This window comes from Nipponia nippon, unplaced genomic scaffold (assembly GCF_047370975.1).
Source record: "Nipponia nippon isolate SJK-2023a ecotype South Korea unplaced genomic scaffold, ASM4737097v1 scaffold_35, whole genome shotgun sequence".
Taxonomy (NCBI): domain Eukaryota; kingdom Metazoa; phylum Chordata; class Aves; order Pelecaniformes; family Threskiornithidae; genus Nipponia; species Nipponia nippon.
This window is the reverse complement of record NW_028262353.1, coordinates 2,489,671-2,505,352: the sequence shown is the minus strand read 5'-3', so window position 1 is coordinate 2,505,352 and position 15,682 is coordinate 2,489,671. Positions and strand designations below refer to the sequence as shown.

General features: G+C 48.1%; 1 protein-coding gene and 1 long non-coding RNA gene across 2 annotated transcripts; both read right to left on the bottom strand.

Annotated features, from left to right (window-relative positions):
* Window positions 1-1,323: 1,323 nt before the first annotated feature.
* LOC148053987 (uncharacterized) lies at window positions 1,324-5,185 on the bottom strand. The gene is made up of 3 exons (XR_015707784.1): window positions 4,924-5,185; window positions 4,744-4,822; window positions 1,324-1,507 (listed from the first exon to the last, which is right to left on the bottom strand). It is a non-coding gene; the product is annotated as an uncharacterized LOC148053987 (long non-coding RNA).
* Window positions 5,186-10,850: 5,665 nt separating this feature from the next.
* On the bottom strand, window positions 10,851-14,703 carry LOC104019198 (keratin, type II cytoskeletal 6A). The gene is made up of 9 exons (XM_087771585.1): window positions 14,194-14,703; window positions 13,101-13,315; window positions 12,854-12,914; window positions 12,591-12,686; window positions 12,260-12,424; window positions 12,000-12,125; window positions 11,555-11,775; window positions 11,230-11,264; window positions 10,851-11,122 (listed from the first exon to the last, which is right to left on the bottom strand). Exons 1-9 carry the CDS (start codon window positions 14,701-14,703, stop codon window positions 10,851-10,853), a joined length of 1,701 nt encoding a protein of 566 aa, XP_087627711.1.
* Between the last annotated feature and the right edge of the window lie 979 nt (window positions 14,704-15,682).

Sequence of the window (15,682 nt, the reverse complement as noted above, 5' to 3'; positions counted from 1 at the left end):
GGTACACAGAGATCAGACGGAGTTTCCCTCACCCAGACTTACATCTGGGTGAGACTGAAAGTTGCTATTAGACCACAGAAAAAAGCGCCCTATATCAGGGCATGTTCAGAATTACAGGAGTTGTCAACCCTTCATAGTAAAACAATGAAGCTTCCTGACAAGGAAGCTATAATTAGAGGAGGTCTAGGAAGACCCTAAAATGAGAGGGCTTTGTCCTGCATAGACTGATATAAGTGGGTACTGAGTTCAGCTGGTTGGGAATGTTTTGGGGGGGGAAAATGTTCTTTTGTCTTTGGTAAACAGAAGCATTTTGGGGAAATGCTTTGGGCAAATTGCACAGAACCAGGGTGGAGGTAGGATCGAAGGTGAGGGAGAAGAGCTGACCACTCTAAACAACGTGAGCTCAATGGATGGCTAAGGAGGAACTTGGCATAGTACCTGTCATCGGCTTCTCCGTCAGGAGCTGCTCCATAATACGGACATAAGGAAGCAACTGGTGGACTACAGCATTTCAGATGGTAAGAAGCAACAGTGCATCTCTGCTTGCATGCAAGTGATTTCTTTTTGAGCGGAGGATGGACAGCAAGTAGAAGAAGGTGGAGACCAAGAGGTCAGGGGCAGCACAGACCAACCCGCAAGAGGCTGGAACCAGGTTGGAACCATTGTACGTTCATAAGTACAATGGCAGCACGGCAAGCTAAGAAGACACGGTGTGGAAAGCCTACAGGGAGCAAGGAGAGCTGCCCCTGGAGCTACGAACCTCTCTCTTTGACTGTGCAGGGATCCTGCATGATGGCTTTAGATTAGACCTTTGACTTTGAGAACGGCAGAGTAGGCAGGACATGGGCTAGGTCCCTGGTGTGGGCTAGGTCCCCTACTTCTAGGGGTAGGGGACTTCCCATCTTTATCTTGCCTGCTTGAGACACTTTGAATGGGGAGAGGTGGGCTGCATTAAGGCTTGATTTTAGTCTCAGGTCTGGACCAGCAAGTATTCTTCTACTACAAAACAAAATATTGCTTTACCTTGCAATCCCATTAACAAATGACTAATGACTATTTTAAGAAATGGCTAATAATTCTGGGTTAACAGGAAGGTAAACAAGTCAATAACTTGTAAACACCTATAAGATTAAATTATCTATTCAGAAATTAATTGCTAATCATAATTATGATATCTGTTAATCCCTTATTTCCCCCTACAAGAATGTGAAAGTATCAATTTAATATAATGTGTGAAAATAGTGAAGTAATTTTTCTATTGCTGTTATTATTAACAACTGCAGTGAGTGGATGAAGTAGAAGCATATTACTTTTTTTTTACTTTATTAGCTAATCTAATGCAAAATATCATGCCCTCTGATCCCCGAGATCTCTTAAAGGCTGAGCAAGTCCTGGTTCCTTCATGCACAGCAAACCTGCAGCTGATGCCCTCAAGCTGGGGTGTGCAGTGCTGGAGCAAGGCAGAGATGAAATGTCCAAAGGGTTTCAGGAGGAGGAGAGATACGGCCTGCAGAGAGAGAGAGAGAAAAAAGAAAAATGAGGACGAAGAGGAAACTGGCTTGAACTCTAGGTTATGTACACCAGGTCTCATGAGAAAACATTACTTTTTTCTAGGTGCAGCTGCTTCCCAGCAGAAAAATAGTCAATGTACATGGCATCTGTGATATAGACAGAGCAAAAATATTAGGGAAGCTTCTTGATCAAGATCTACACTGGGAATAAGTAAAGGGAGTTGCTGAAACTTCAGTAATTGACAGCAGCAATCAGTGCTCACAGGAATGGCCTCTCGAAGGGTTTGGGACCTTTGGGGACCGCTTCACTTGGTCAGAGAGCAGAATCAGAGAACATGCTAAGAGGGGTATGGCAAGCGTCAAAAGACGCTGTTTATGACTGAGAACAATCTTAATAACATCCCTTCCCACAGGAAGCTGAAACAACTGGGAATAATTCTGGCAGATGTTCAGAATCCAGTAAACAATGTGATTAACAGCCTACAAAAGAAGTGGGTCCCAGTGCTGCCTTCTCTGGGCAGAGTGTCATTGCATCTGGGAAGTTCACCACACCCAGTCACACTTACATATCACCTGGGCTGGCCTCCCAATGGGCTTAGAGCTGATAATTAGTCCAATCAAGGTCAGACTTTGTGATCAATTGAGTAAATCACGCTTTTGAGTTATTGGAACCTCAATTGCTGTCATTAGCTCTGCAGCATCAATAACAGCATCCACAGGACAACAAGACAGGTGGAGAAAAGGTAAAGCAACACAAAAAGCACCAGAACTTCGATTATTCTCAGACTAGACCTCCTGCCCAGCAAGGGAAAGGTCTGAAGACACCTAGCATAGGCATCATGTGATGCCCAGCTCTGAAGATAAGTATTTTGGCTAGTCTAGCCACGTAGGTTCTTTGCAAAGCTGATGAAGAGAGACCGCCACCTCCAGAAGGCGATTCCCTCTCCAAAGAATCCATCCTCAAAGGTATCTTTCTTTCTCCACATAATAGCAAAGTCAATCAAAGTTTCTCTGAACACAACCTTACAGATAATGCCAGCAGTGTTTTAAAGAATGGCATTTCTTAGCCAAGAGGACTCTTCCGTCAGAGGGGTTCTGCCAGGTATATTGTGCATGTCCACAGTTTCAGACAAGCCACATTCCACCAGTCTCTCTTGGCTTTGCAGTGGTCTGACTGGTGGTGGATGTGACGAGGGCCAGCAACTGAGTTTGGCACAAAGGTACAAGATTCCCCAGCATTCATCCTCTCAGGAGACCTGTGGCACCATGAGATACCTTACTTTCAAGAGCACTTCAGACCATCATAAATGGTACTATCCCTGGAAGATCCATCCCATCATGCTAACTTCATCCTGGTCCCACACTTCTTTAGCTGGACACCAAGGCCATAGTGTTCAAAACTCAGGACCTGGTGCTCCACCCAGCAAATCAACAAGTTCCTATCTCATGGCATCTCCCAGTTAAAAGCTCCAGTTCACAGCAGCAACTGCACAACGTAATTTGCTGGCCAAGCCCTTAATTCAGCTTTTTCCAAAGAAGTTGAGACCAGCAGCCACCTCACACTCGCTGCATGCCAGAACAGCGTCTGATCGCCGTTGGAGCACAGCCACTGTCACAGAGCACTGTTTGGGTCTGGGCCAGCAGGTTTTGCACGGTAGGATGGGCACAGCTTGCTGACGTGCACCGTCAAGCTGGTGGTGCAACGGGCCCAGGGAGGGCAGCATGCCTTCGCCGCCCACCAGCACTCCTCAGGACCACGCACATTTTGCGCCTGCTTGTGCGCAGCACTAGCCAGGGGTTGGTGGTTCAGGCTACCACGTCCCTCTGATCTGGAAAAAGCTGTCTGGGTAGGATATGGTATGTGGCCGCCTGTCTCATGGCCCAGGGGATCTGTTAACACGCTGGCTATAAATCTGTCTGGGGATGGAAATAGTTTGCTGAGAGGCCCAGGCTGCACTGCAGCAATATTTATCATGTGAGCGCACGACATGGGGCTGCTATTACTGCACTCAACATAAGTGTGTAGCAGCTTCAAGGGCAAGCTTCATGGGGCAACATTGGGTATGGCTTTTCTTAGGTGGGAGAGTATCATAAAACCTATGAAGGCTGGTTTGATCACTCAAAACCTCCAGATACTGCAGCTGATATTGTGGTACAGGGACAGGGCATTTCAAGTGGTGGCCATGGGCACTCCCAGCACTTCAAGAGGAACCCATGATGAGCTGCCACTCAGAGCTGTCCTTTAGCAAAGGAAAGTCTCCCAGGGCCACATTCAACCTCCCGGTTGGAGAAGAATAAAAATCTGCTGAGCACTCAGCTCTGTTAGGGGAGGTGCTTCAACTCTTGTCCGTGTTAGCAGGAAATTATCAGCATTGCTACATGGCCCAAGAGGGCTGGAACTGAAGTATTAGCATCTCAGGAATTATCTCATCCATCATCCATTTCCACCCTGGCCTGCAGCTGCACTTTGCTCACCAAGGCAGAAGAATGCCAGTCTGCAGGAACAGAGGCGGATTTGCACACCGGAACAACTGGCAAAGGCATGCCACCGCTGGAAGAGCCAAGCGAGTTGCAGACTGCTAGAAGTAACCCTATGACTCAAAAGGTCACAGTCTTTCCCAAATCACGCTGCTTTCAATTCTTCCCATGTCAGAAGCAGTCAACAACATACAAAAGTTTTAAATACAGTTATTTATTGTCACTGGGAACCTCAGTCAGGGCCATCAATCGTCTGTGCTAGGTGCTCTACAAGCAAAACCATTCACACATTGTCACCAAAACCCCTTTGGAGCCACAGGCATGCTGGCGCTGTGCCTTGCATGGAGATAGACTGCTAACACTTTGCAGTAACGAGTAATTTAGATCTATCTTTTATGCATTTGAAATCTTTTCTGAGCCCTCTAGTGGTGCTTGGCAGTCTGTGCTTTCAAAGCCACCAGAGCAGCAGTTTGCTGCGCACCTTGGTGTAAAAATCACCGCTGAGCCCTCAGCATGGCCAAAGGATGCCCAAAGCCTGAAGTACCCCATTGCATTTACCAGTGCTTTGGTAGCCTGGTGGGAGTAACCTCAGCCATCACAGCCTGTCAGATCCAAGCATGAGATAGGCTCCCCTGTCCAAGGCCCAATTTGCCTACCTAATATTCCAGAAAAGGGACCTGTCTACCTACCCCGAATGCCATATCCCACCAGAAGTCTTTACAAGTGTAACAGTGAAAAGAATTACCACTCCTACCTTGTCCACAAAGGAGGCAAATGTTTTCATTGAGGATCTTGATTTGCTCCTTCTCCAGCATTTGCACCAGGGTCAACATCTAGACCGAGAGGTGCAAGGAAGTCTTGGTTCAGGGTGACTTCTTGGATGCCAGCAGACATGACGGAGGGGAACTAGCATATCTTTTTTCCAACAACCAACCTGTTTTCACCAAAGAGATTTGGCACACCACCTTAGGAGCACTCAGCACCAAAGCACCCTCCCAGCTGAGAGCTTCCAGCCTGTAGGAAACACTTCTATTCCCACCATTTCTGGAGAGGCTTCTGCTGCAGAGCCACAGAAGACACTTCTTTCTCAGCCCAAAAGGTTTCAAGCAGGCTACACTGCTGGCAGGTATGACAACACCAGAGCTACCCTTGCTCTTGTTCAGCTGATTTACTTCAAAGGGATAAGGCTGTAGCACAAAAACAGACCTTCTAACAGAGGATCAGCGTATTTCCTCTTTATATGTCTGCAAGGAACTGGGCTTTGTCGGAGAGGTGAAAACAAAGCAATGCAAGCCAGCTGAAGGGCTTGGTTCCTTGGCTGCCAGCCCAGCCTTGACTCCAGCAGATTTCAAACACCTGTGGAGGCACAAAAAAAAATTAGAGAACTTATTCTAAGGACTTCAGAAAGTGGTTTTGTGGGGGAGGAGGAAGGGAGGCTGGTCTGAGGGCCTCCAGGATGAGCATGAAGTGGCTGTCCAAGTCTGAGACAAGAACCGGTTCCTGTTTCAGATGATTCTGACCCCATATCAAACCCTCTGAAGGTCAGGCAAGGCAGAGGACCTGCAGCTCAGATGGATCTGCCACAAACACAGTTACTGGCAAATGTAACACACCACTTGTCCTTTCATCTTTCATCAGGCCATCACTTACGAGCGATGACTGCACTAAGAATGGAGCCAGTCCTTCCTTTAGGTAGTGGTTTTCTACACAACCTGAAATTCCCATCTCAACCTGACGGATAATTTATGGGAAAGTCAATTTGTCATCTACCTGGCGGACAAGAGCAGGTTCAGGTGTGTGTGAGAACGGGGCAGTGTCCCTTGCACAGGCTGCAAGCCCTCTAGTGGCATTTTGTGGCCGTGTCTACCCTGTCTTCATCAGGTCTGCCCAGCAAGCCCTGGTCCCCAGGCAGGAGATGTACCCTTGCTTCAACCCATACTTCTAGTTAAGAGTGGATATTGTCATGCCATGCCATGCCATGCCATGCCATGTCATGTCATATAGACTTTCAGCTAGGCCTGATGGGCACCAGCAGTGGAGCTGGTCAGAAAACGTGGGTTGTGGGGTCATGAGTGTAAACCTAAAGGAATATCAGCCCACACTTAGGGCAGAGCTAGTGAGTGTGGAAGCAAGACGAAGGGCAGAGAAGCACCAGCATCCAAGCCAGAGTGGGTGTGAGAAAGAAGAGGAGGAAGGTTTGCTGTCAGCACCAGACACAGACGACATGGTTACCACAAGTTCTGCAAATCCTGCTCTACCCACCCCAGCTTTAGCTGAGAGAGCACTGGATGAAATGGGGCCAGGAGGGAGCTGGAGGTACACCACATCCACTGGCAGCACTCATCCAGGTCACCTGGCTACGTGGGAGCAGATATTTTGCTCAGAGACACATAACACAGGAGCAGCGTGTGATTTGCTCGCAGTTCATTGAGCACTCTCACAGAGGAACGGGGCTGACATCAAGCAGGAAGAAAAGGCTGGGATGAAAGGCCCTTGATTGTTGGCACAATCTCTACAATCAAAGTTGAGGTCAAATAAATCTAATCAAATACTAACTTAGATGAAGGGCCCAAATTCACCTGCAAAGCCCTAGATGATGCTCTAGGACACGCACTTCTTTGGATCCCAGTAAGCCAGTCAGCAAGATTCACCCTGCTGGCACAAGGCATCCCTGGAGACTGACAACAGAACCAGTTTCACTCAGGATGAATCCAAGGCAAGAGCAAACAGGATCCGAAGGGGCAAGGAAAGAGCAGTTTTAGCATCTAGAAGAAAAGAACAGGAGCGCAGCTTGAAAAAGCAAACAGAAGAGTTCCACTTTGCTCCTTAGCTACATTTCTTTGGTAGCCTCATAGCTTTAGGTACGTTTGTCCATGTGTTTGCTTACAGAAGCTTTTAGGTCTTTGACCGTTGGGGTTTAAAACTGCTTCCAAGCCCAGATATTTGGTGGTTGTTGCTGCTTTCATGATACGCTGATTTAAGTCTCTCTTGAGAAAGTCAGCAGGTTTTCTAGTGAGTATTTGAGCTAGTTTTGCACTTAGACAAGTGAGTTGGAGGTGAGTGAGCTGGGGGTGTTGCTGTTTGAAGTGTAGATAAGGGACCAAAGGATGCTGATTTCCGCATTGAACCTCCTCTAAGCTCTGCACCTCAGCTCCATTGCCCTGAACATCTCATCCTTCAGGATCACGAAGGACTCCAGCTGCTCAGGAGATACGTGCCACACAAATACGGCAGCAAGGATGCGGAGGCAGATTACCTCTCAGGAAATAATGCTCCCATCCTTTCAACGAAGCATCACCACTCATAAAAGCAAATGTTTCCTGCTTACCAGCTGTTCGCTGTCCTATCCAATATGACTACAAAGTGGGTGAGTCTCCTCCATATTTGCACAGCGACCAACCCAAGAGAAGCAATCTTGGTAGCCTCTGACGCCCTCCCATAATATAGATGATGAGTAACAATTAAAAACTCATTACAGCTCTAATTACAGCCAATATAATGCCACCTGGATTAATTCCCCAATAGGCTCATAAAATCTTGCACCTATTATATTTCTTTGCATGTTCTAATGCAAAGAATATTGCGCCACTCACACCCTGAACCAGGTTATGTATTGTATAACATCTACCTGTCTATCGTATAGACATCTACCTGCTCTCCTCTCCTTCCAGCAGCTTCCTGCACACGGCAACCTCAATGTCAGGGCTATCTTCACACTCAACAAGTCCTGATATTCCTTCAGCTCATGGCCAAGCTCCTCTTTGGCTCCACTAAGGGCTCTGCAGAGTTCATCCAGTTTGCTTTTGGCTTTGTTGAGGGTGAGATCTCCTTTCTGTTCCACCTCAACAATGCTTGGTGGAAGGAAGAATGCTCTGGATCCCACCAGCTCAGACCTAACTGTCCTCTGAGCCACAGGGCATCTAGCCACCAGTGGTCTTGCACTAAACCAGTTGGTGACTGGAGAGGCCGGCAATCCCAGACTGTATCTCACAACCCCACATTACTTGGACTGAATGATGGAGACCCAGTGGTAAACGCTAGGAGTAAGGCATTTGCCATCTTGCTTTGAACTCCAAAGCCAAAAATTACCTGGAAAATGCAGGCAGGTTCTCGTGAGCAGCTAAACAGAGCCCACAGGAGACTCCTGGGGGCAGATTTTGTATTAGCACAGACAGCACATGTCCTTCTCTGTAGAAAGCCAGAACTTACAAACCAACAAAAAATATATTTATTCTGTATTTTTTATCCTCTATGTCCAAAATGGCAACAGCTCTACCAAAAAGTATTGAAGAGTTATCATTGCTTGATCACACTGAAGCTGTTTCACAAGTAAAATCACTTGTTTTAAGCAAAACAGGCCCCGTTGCTGCAAATATGGATCTACTTTTACGCTAGAGCTAGCAGCTAGCACAGTGCCCCATGGCGCAAATGAAGGGGAGCCCAGTCACTGAGCTGTTACGATCTTTCATTCAAGCATGATGTACTTGAGCAATTAGCATTACTCCCTTTTTCATGAGCACAGCAGATAGGAAAGATAAACTCCAGCACCTCCGTGTTATAGCCTGGCCCCTCTCCAGGAAAAACTCAGGGAACCTATAAAAAACCTGCGGTTTTCTGCAGGATGAAGCCTGCATCTTTGGCTTCCTGGGTTTCAACACACTGGAGATCTTCGCCCTCTCCCCCATCCTCCCAAGGAAGTCCCCAGGAATGCTCTAGGGCTTTGTACCATCTTGGTCCGTACTTGTCCTTGGACTCTTCACTGGGATGAGGAAGTAGGAGATGACTTCTTGGTCTCTCTCATCCCAACCTATAAATTTTAGAATCAGAAATGTCATTGTTTATTCAAAAAAGAGAATAAGGCATCTTATAGCCTGCTATAAACATCAGATTAAGAAGTCAGGTGTGTCAACTGAAAGAATATTTGGGGGGAAATAAGAAAAGCAGCATGAAAGTAACACTAGTTACTAGTTACTAGTTCAAATAAGAACTATCATCTCTTCCTGATTTGTTTTGTTCATTTAGATGGCGAGGATTCTGCGATACAGATCTTCTCCATTTCCATACTTTTATGTGACAAACACTGAGACTGCACCAGGATAATGCGCACGCTACAGTAGAGTCAGGGCTGATTCACCTACTGGTCCTGCTCTCACTCCTCCCAATGCTGGAGAAAAATCCAGAGAAGAATTAATCAAATTAATTTGGTTGCAATGGGATGTTATTTGGAGAGGGCTAGTGACTAACCTGGCTGGGCAATCTGGAATTATAATAGCAGGTTCGAGGCTGTGTCTCATACTTTCACGCAGCTTTTTTTTCATGAGTAATTTGTGTCCACATAACGTCTTAAGGTCTTCCCACTGCTCACGTATGAGGTGCCGGTGCCCATGCAAAAGCCCTGCTCGTCAGATAGATGGTGCTGCTTGCCCTTGTGCCACCCAAGGGTGGAGGACAACGACTCTTCATCAGTGCGTTAACCGCCCACTGCAGACCTGTAGCTGGTGTCCTCCCCCATCGAGGCCTCCAGGGCGCCTGGGTGGGAGCACCAGGACTGAGCCACTGCGTGGTGGTGACAGATTGGCTGCATGTCCTCTTGGGATGACAGCTGTGCCGAGGACTGGCACTAATTGCCACATCCCAATGACCACGTTCAAACCACCCAGTCCAAATGCCACAACTGCCCTGTTCAGACCACCATGTTCAAACCATCGCCTCCAGATGACCAACTGCCACCATTCGTTGCCATGTCCTAACCACAACATCCCTGCTGGTGGCCCTGCTTGCTTCGCTCTTGAGGTGCCCATCAACCAAGGGCTGGACATTTCATCCTGCTACGCTTGGGACGAGCACAATCCCCCCACCTCATGGTCTCTGGATTGACATTGCATGTTCCCTTCCTGTGCCACGCTCCTCACAGCCATGGCTCTCCCACCCCACAGAGAGATGGGGAGTCTACTGTGGAGGAGCAAGATGGCACCTCCTAAGAGCAGAGAGAAGGGCCATCTTCCTCCTCCTCACCTCAGCTGGGCAGTTCATGGCGCTCAGTGACTTGCACCATAGGACAGAACACTGTAGACATTGCCGTTCCTTACGGCAAACAACAAAGCGTGTTTTCCATCCCCTGGGGACCGTTAAGTGATAAGACGACACAAAGATATTTTTTCATCTCTCTGCAGTTTATTGGTCATGAAAGAACTTGGAGGAAAGGGGTGCTGGTAGAAAGCAACCATGCAGTAGGGTTCACGCAACAGAAGGTTTGCAATAATGCCGTACATATGTCAGGTGTGAAGAAGAGGGAAAGAAATCTATAAAATATTAAAGCTGCCAAATTACTCCACCGAGGGAAGGTGGACATCTCCAGAGACATGTTTCTCACTCCTAAGTCTGACTATGAGACATTATCACGTTTCTTCTGCTTACATGAATTCCTAATATAGCTGAAACAAGCATGTGGGTAACATGCAGGACACACGGAAATCGCAAGGGAAACATGGCCATTGAAAAAGAGACCTTAAAAAGTGAAAGAGCAGTTTTATACACGCTCCTCCTCAGCCAGCGCAGCAGCCAGGGGTAGTAGTGAGAAGCGCAGCGAGAGATGCTCGGATGAGCTCTGCAGTCCCTGGTACCCACAAGGGAGATCTTTCATTCCTGGAGACTGGTGGAGCTCAGACAGGAGCCAGGCTCTGCAACAGGATGGTGTTTTGCTGCAAATCTCCCCTTGGGCAGGATGATTGAAGGAGGTGGTGAGCTATAAGGGAAACAGTTCATTTCTTTGCTGGATACTGGTTCAGGATGGAAGGGGCTGTGCTGCTGGCTGGAGAAAGGAAAAGATGCTTCTTTCCTTGGAGGGACTGAGGTCAGGGCTCAGTATTTTACACCTGAAGATTTGACCGTTGTGGTTGTGACACATCTCCGCACAGAGGAGGATCCACCCCCTGCCATGAAGTTGCCACCTCCAGAGCTGCACATTCTTCCACTTCCAGAAGAGAAGCCACCACTGAGTATTCCTCCTCCTACGCCACAACTGCCTCCAATGACGCTTCCTCCTCCAACCGCACACACGCCTCCTCCCATGCCACTGCCGGCTCCAAAGCCACCAGCTCTGCCTCCAGCAATGGTGGTTCTGCCTACCACAGCTGCAAGAGAAGGACAGGCTCACTGTACGTCAAGTGACAGCCTGGGAATCCTCACGAAACCCAAGGTAAAAGACATTCCACAGAGAAGACAATGTACAGATACTTACAGACATTTACGTTGGACGGGTTATCACCACAGAGCCTGTGTAGGGAAAGGAACACAAGTTGTAAACCTAATTTAATAGAAAGCAATTAATCTCCATGAAATTTCTCAAGTACTCCTTTTATTTCCTGTTTCATTTAACGTCAATCGAAATCACTGAGAAAGATTCCATGTGGGCACCTCGTTTCTATTTTGGGCTTAAAAACTTGGGAAAAAAAGGAAAGTAAATCAGATTCCAACATGAGATGGGTTGTGAGACTTGATTAAACCTCAGTCTGTCCCAAGAAGAGCCAGTACCTTGGTCAGGCCAACCTGACAGTGGGACTCACCTGTTCTCCTCTCCCTCCAGCAGCTTCCTGTACATGGCAATCTCAACGTCCAGCGCAATCTTGATGTTCAGCAGCTCCTGGTACTCCTTCAACAAGCGAGCCAGCTCCTCCTTGTCTTTGCTCAAGGCACATTCCAGCTCTTCCAGTTTCCTCCTGGCATCCTTGAGGGCCATCTCACCCCGCTCCTCAGCCTCAGCAATAGCTGCCTGCAGCTGCTGGTTCTGAAAAAAAGCAAAGCAGATTCTCAGTTCCCTTCTGCACACCCTCCACTGGAGCAGTCCTCAAGGCACAAACTGGATGGAAAATAAGCAGAAACCATCAATCTCCTCCACAGGACCTGAATTTCAATGACTACGTTTCCCTCACACTCTCCTCAGCTCACCACCCAGCTCAGTCATGACCCAGCCTGATGCCATCACCCAACGAGATGCTGAGGAACCCCTACCTGCTTCTTCACGTTCTCAATCTCAGCCCGCAGCCTCTGGACGTTCCTGGTCAACTCTTGGATCTCTATCTTGGTGTTGCGCAGGCTGTCCCCGTGCCTTCCAGCAGTGTTCTGTAGCTCTTCATACTGACAGCATGGAGACAAAGCAACTCATCAGCGACACAACCTACCAGGAACTCAGGCCATTGCCTTGCCCTGTGGCAAGGGAGGCAGCCAGCAGCAGAGACTGCCGCAGGTGCCTTGACTGCTTCCCAACTCACCCGGCTCTGGTACCAAGCCTCAGCTTCAGCCCGGCTGTTCTGCGCAATCTGCTCGTACTGACGCCTGACCTCCTCGATGATGCTGTCCAGATCCAGGTGACGGTTGTTGTCCATGGACACCACCACGGACAGGTCCCGGCTGATTGTCTGCATCTGAGCCAGTTCCTACAACCAAGACATGAGTTAGCCTGACCATCCGAGGAGGGGAGAAAAGAGCAGCATCCCCAGGCAGCCTCTCAAGCCTAAATCCGCATGGGCCAACCTCCGTGTCTTTGGCCACCACACTCCTCATTGCATCTCCAGCCAGCCCAGGGGAAGGGAGAGCTCTTACCTCCTCGTACATGCACCTCAGGAAGTTGATTTCATCGGTCAGAGCTCCCACCTTGGCTTCCAACTCTACTTTAGTCATGTAGGCACAGTCCACATCCTACAGGAAAGATCACACAGACAGACAACGGCTTCCTCCCGTCCCAGAAGAGCTCTTGGCAGCCGAGGCCTCCTGTTGGAAGCTGCCCACCTTGGTGCTGCCTCCTTCCAAGGTCTTTGCAGCCTGGCCCCCCACACCCCCTCTCTCCTGGTGCCTCTGTGACTCACCTTCTTCAGCACCACAAACTCGTTCTCAGCAGCGGTCCGCCTGTTGATTTCGTCTTCGTACCTGTTGAAGGGGACAAGACAAGGTGAGTCTCTTGGACTGCTCATCAGTCAACCGCTGCAACCCCGCTCCCCTCCATGGCAACCTCCGTCCCATTTCTGCAGAGGGAAGCCAATGCGGAAATCTCCAAGCTGGCTTAGCTCCCCTGTCCGGGTGCTCCCTTCTTCCTTAGCCTGTCACTGCACTTACTTGGTTTTGTACTCCTCCACGTATTGCCGCATGTTCTGCAGCTCTGACTCCAGCTGCCCCCTCTGGCCCAGGAGAGACTCCAGCCTCCTCTTCAGGTTCTGGATGTAATTTTCAAAGATGACATCGAGGTTCTTCCTCGGCCCCGAAGGCCCTTGCTGTTGGAGGAGCTCCCACTTGGTGGAGAGGACCTTGTTCTGTTGCTCCAGGAAGCGGACCTGAAAGCCCACAAAGGGGTGTGTGAGATATTCACCCAGGGAGACATCATGCTACTCCAACCTCCTGTGTATTTGGGAGGCCAAGGGAATCATTCCCCAAAGCCCCAACAGGACCATGGCGAGTTGAAAGCCCGTTTTCCAAGAGGAAGATTCCTGCCTTCTTTCTCCTCTTTTTTCTATTATTCTTGAATTTCTTCTTTTCTACTCCTACATTTCTGCTCCTTTTTTATTATCTATTGGAATGATTACCCTCCAGATTTACAGATTATTGTCATTTCCAGTTGTAAATTTTGACCCACATTAATTTGCAAAAGCATCAGACCATCTTCTACCTTCCAGTGAATAAATCCTGTATGTCTCAATATCAGAGAACATTCCTCTTCTCAGATACAAAAAATATTCAATACGCACGTCATATATTTAAAAAAACATGAAGCACGTTTATAACCAATGTTCTCCCAGTGCGGACAGTCTGAAGAATACTCATCTGTACTTGAGCTGAAATAAGGAACAGCCAGGAATTAACTGAAAGCTCATTCCTACATTTTAAGTTCCTCAAGAAGAAACCATCCTTGAAAAAGGACAGACTTAAAGAACCACTTAGGATAACTGAGTATGTCATGATCACTTCGCCTGACTGCACGGAGAACACTAGAGAGAAAAGCTAAGGAAGAATTTGTATCACCAAACCTAGAGAAAGTCATTTGGTTTCTCTGCGGATGTAAAATTTTTACATTTCCTCTAGGAGGACTCAATGAAAACACTACCAGCCCTCCAGGCCTGCCAACACTGAGCTGCGGACAATATCTCCCTCTCCACAGCACGAGAAAGTTCCTCAGAGTCCCCATGCCCAAGCAAATACAGTTCCAGCCTCTCACCTTGTCAATGAAAGAGGCAAACTGATTGTTAAGAGTCTTGATCTGTTCCTTCTCCTGGCACTTCACTTGTTGGATCTGAGGATCAATATCAACATGGACCGGCCGCAGGAGAGTTGGGTCAACCTGCACCGGTTGGATGCCTCCAGGGAACCCAGGACCACCTCTCACAGGACCACCAAAGCTGCCTATTCCTCCACCAATGACACCTCCTCCAATGCTGCCAAATCCTCCTCCATAGCCTCCACCAAAGCCACCAATTCTACATCCGTATCCACCGCCATAAGAGCCACCCATGGAAATTCTTCCGCTGCCACCCAGGTTATGGAGGCTCCTGCTGCTAAAACCTCCACAAGGTCCGCTGCCTCCAATTCCCCTGGATGTGGAGAACGAGCTATAGCTGATCCTGCTTCTGCCCCCACTTCCTCCAAAGCCACCACCGATGGCAGAACAAGAGCTGTATCCCCTTTTGCTTCCGCCTCCAAAGCTTCTACATATCGACTGCCGAGACATGGCTGTTTCTTCCAAGCAGAGTTGAGGAGAGCAGAAAGACCAACGGAGCTGTGCTGCTGAGGGATGAATGCAGAGAGAAGTCTGCACAGTCTTCTCTGGCTCCACAGCTTCAGGCATTCCCTTTTATCTGTTTCTGGAGGTGGGCTGAGTCTACAAGGGCGTGAAGAGGAAACAAATTTACTGTCTTCATCAGCTTGGTGCGGTTAACAGATTTTTGCCAAATTGTTGACTCCACCCAGAAATACGCTTTGCAATGCAGAAGGGAATAAAAGAGCAAGAGCATTGAAACAGATCTCAATGAGTAAGTGGACTCTCATATCTTTATGGCATCTGGGAAAATATGTTTTACAGTGATGTAGTCATGTTCCTCCTTCCTCCCACCTTTCTATCTGTTCTTAATGATTTCGCAGTTTGTCTGAGTCTGGGTCTTTCGCACTGACGCTCAACGTCAGGCAAGCATTTTGGTGAAAACCAACTAGAATGAGACTTTCACAATTCCCCCAAGCACACCCCAAATCTCTTTCTTAAGTGGAAAAATGCTGATGGCTTTCCAAGCGGCAGTTTCCCAATGAAGAGCAAAAAAACCACACATTAACATTTAAGAGCAGTCAGCATTTCTTTTTTCTCCGGAAAGGAGGTGCTTAGTTCCTTTCCTAAGAGCATCAGTTAGGATGAGAGTGCCTCCTTCAAGGACACATTTCTGCAAAATTTGTCTCCCAGAGTCTGGGATAACCAGGTGCCAAGGCTCTCAGCACCAGAGTGGAATGAGCAAGAGAACAAGGATGTCCAGGCTCCTTCCTTGTGCTTTTCAGATGGCCGCAGGGATTGCCGAACCTGCAGAGGACTGAAAGGACACCTCGGGCACGAGATGTGGTAATGATGACTGAAGGCAGACAAACAGCAGAGAAATGCAGGCAGGGATAACAGGGACTTGTTGAAATAATTTTTTTTTACTTAAGTTGGTAGGCAAATGATCAGG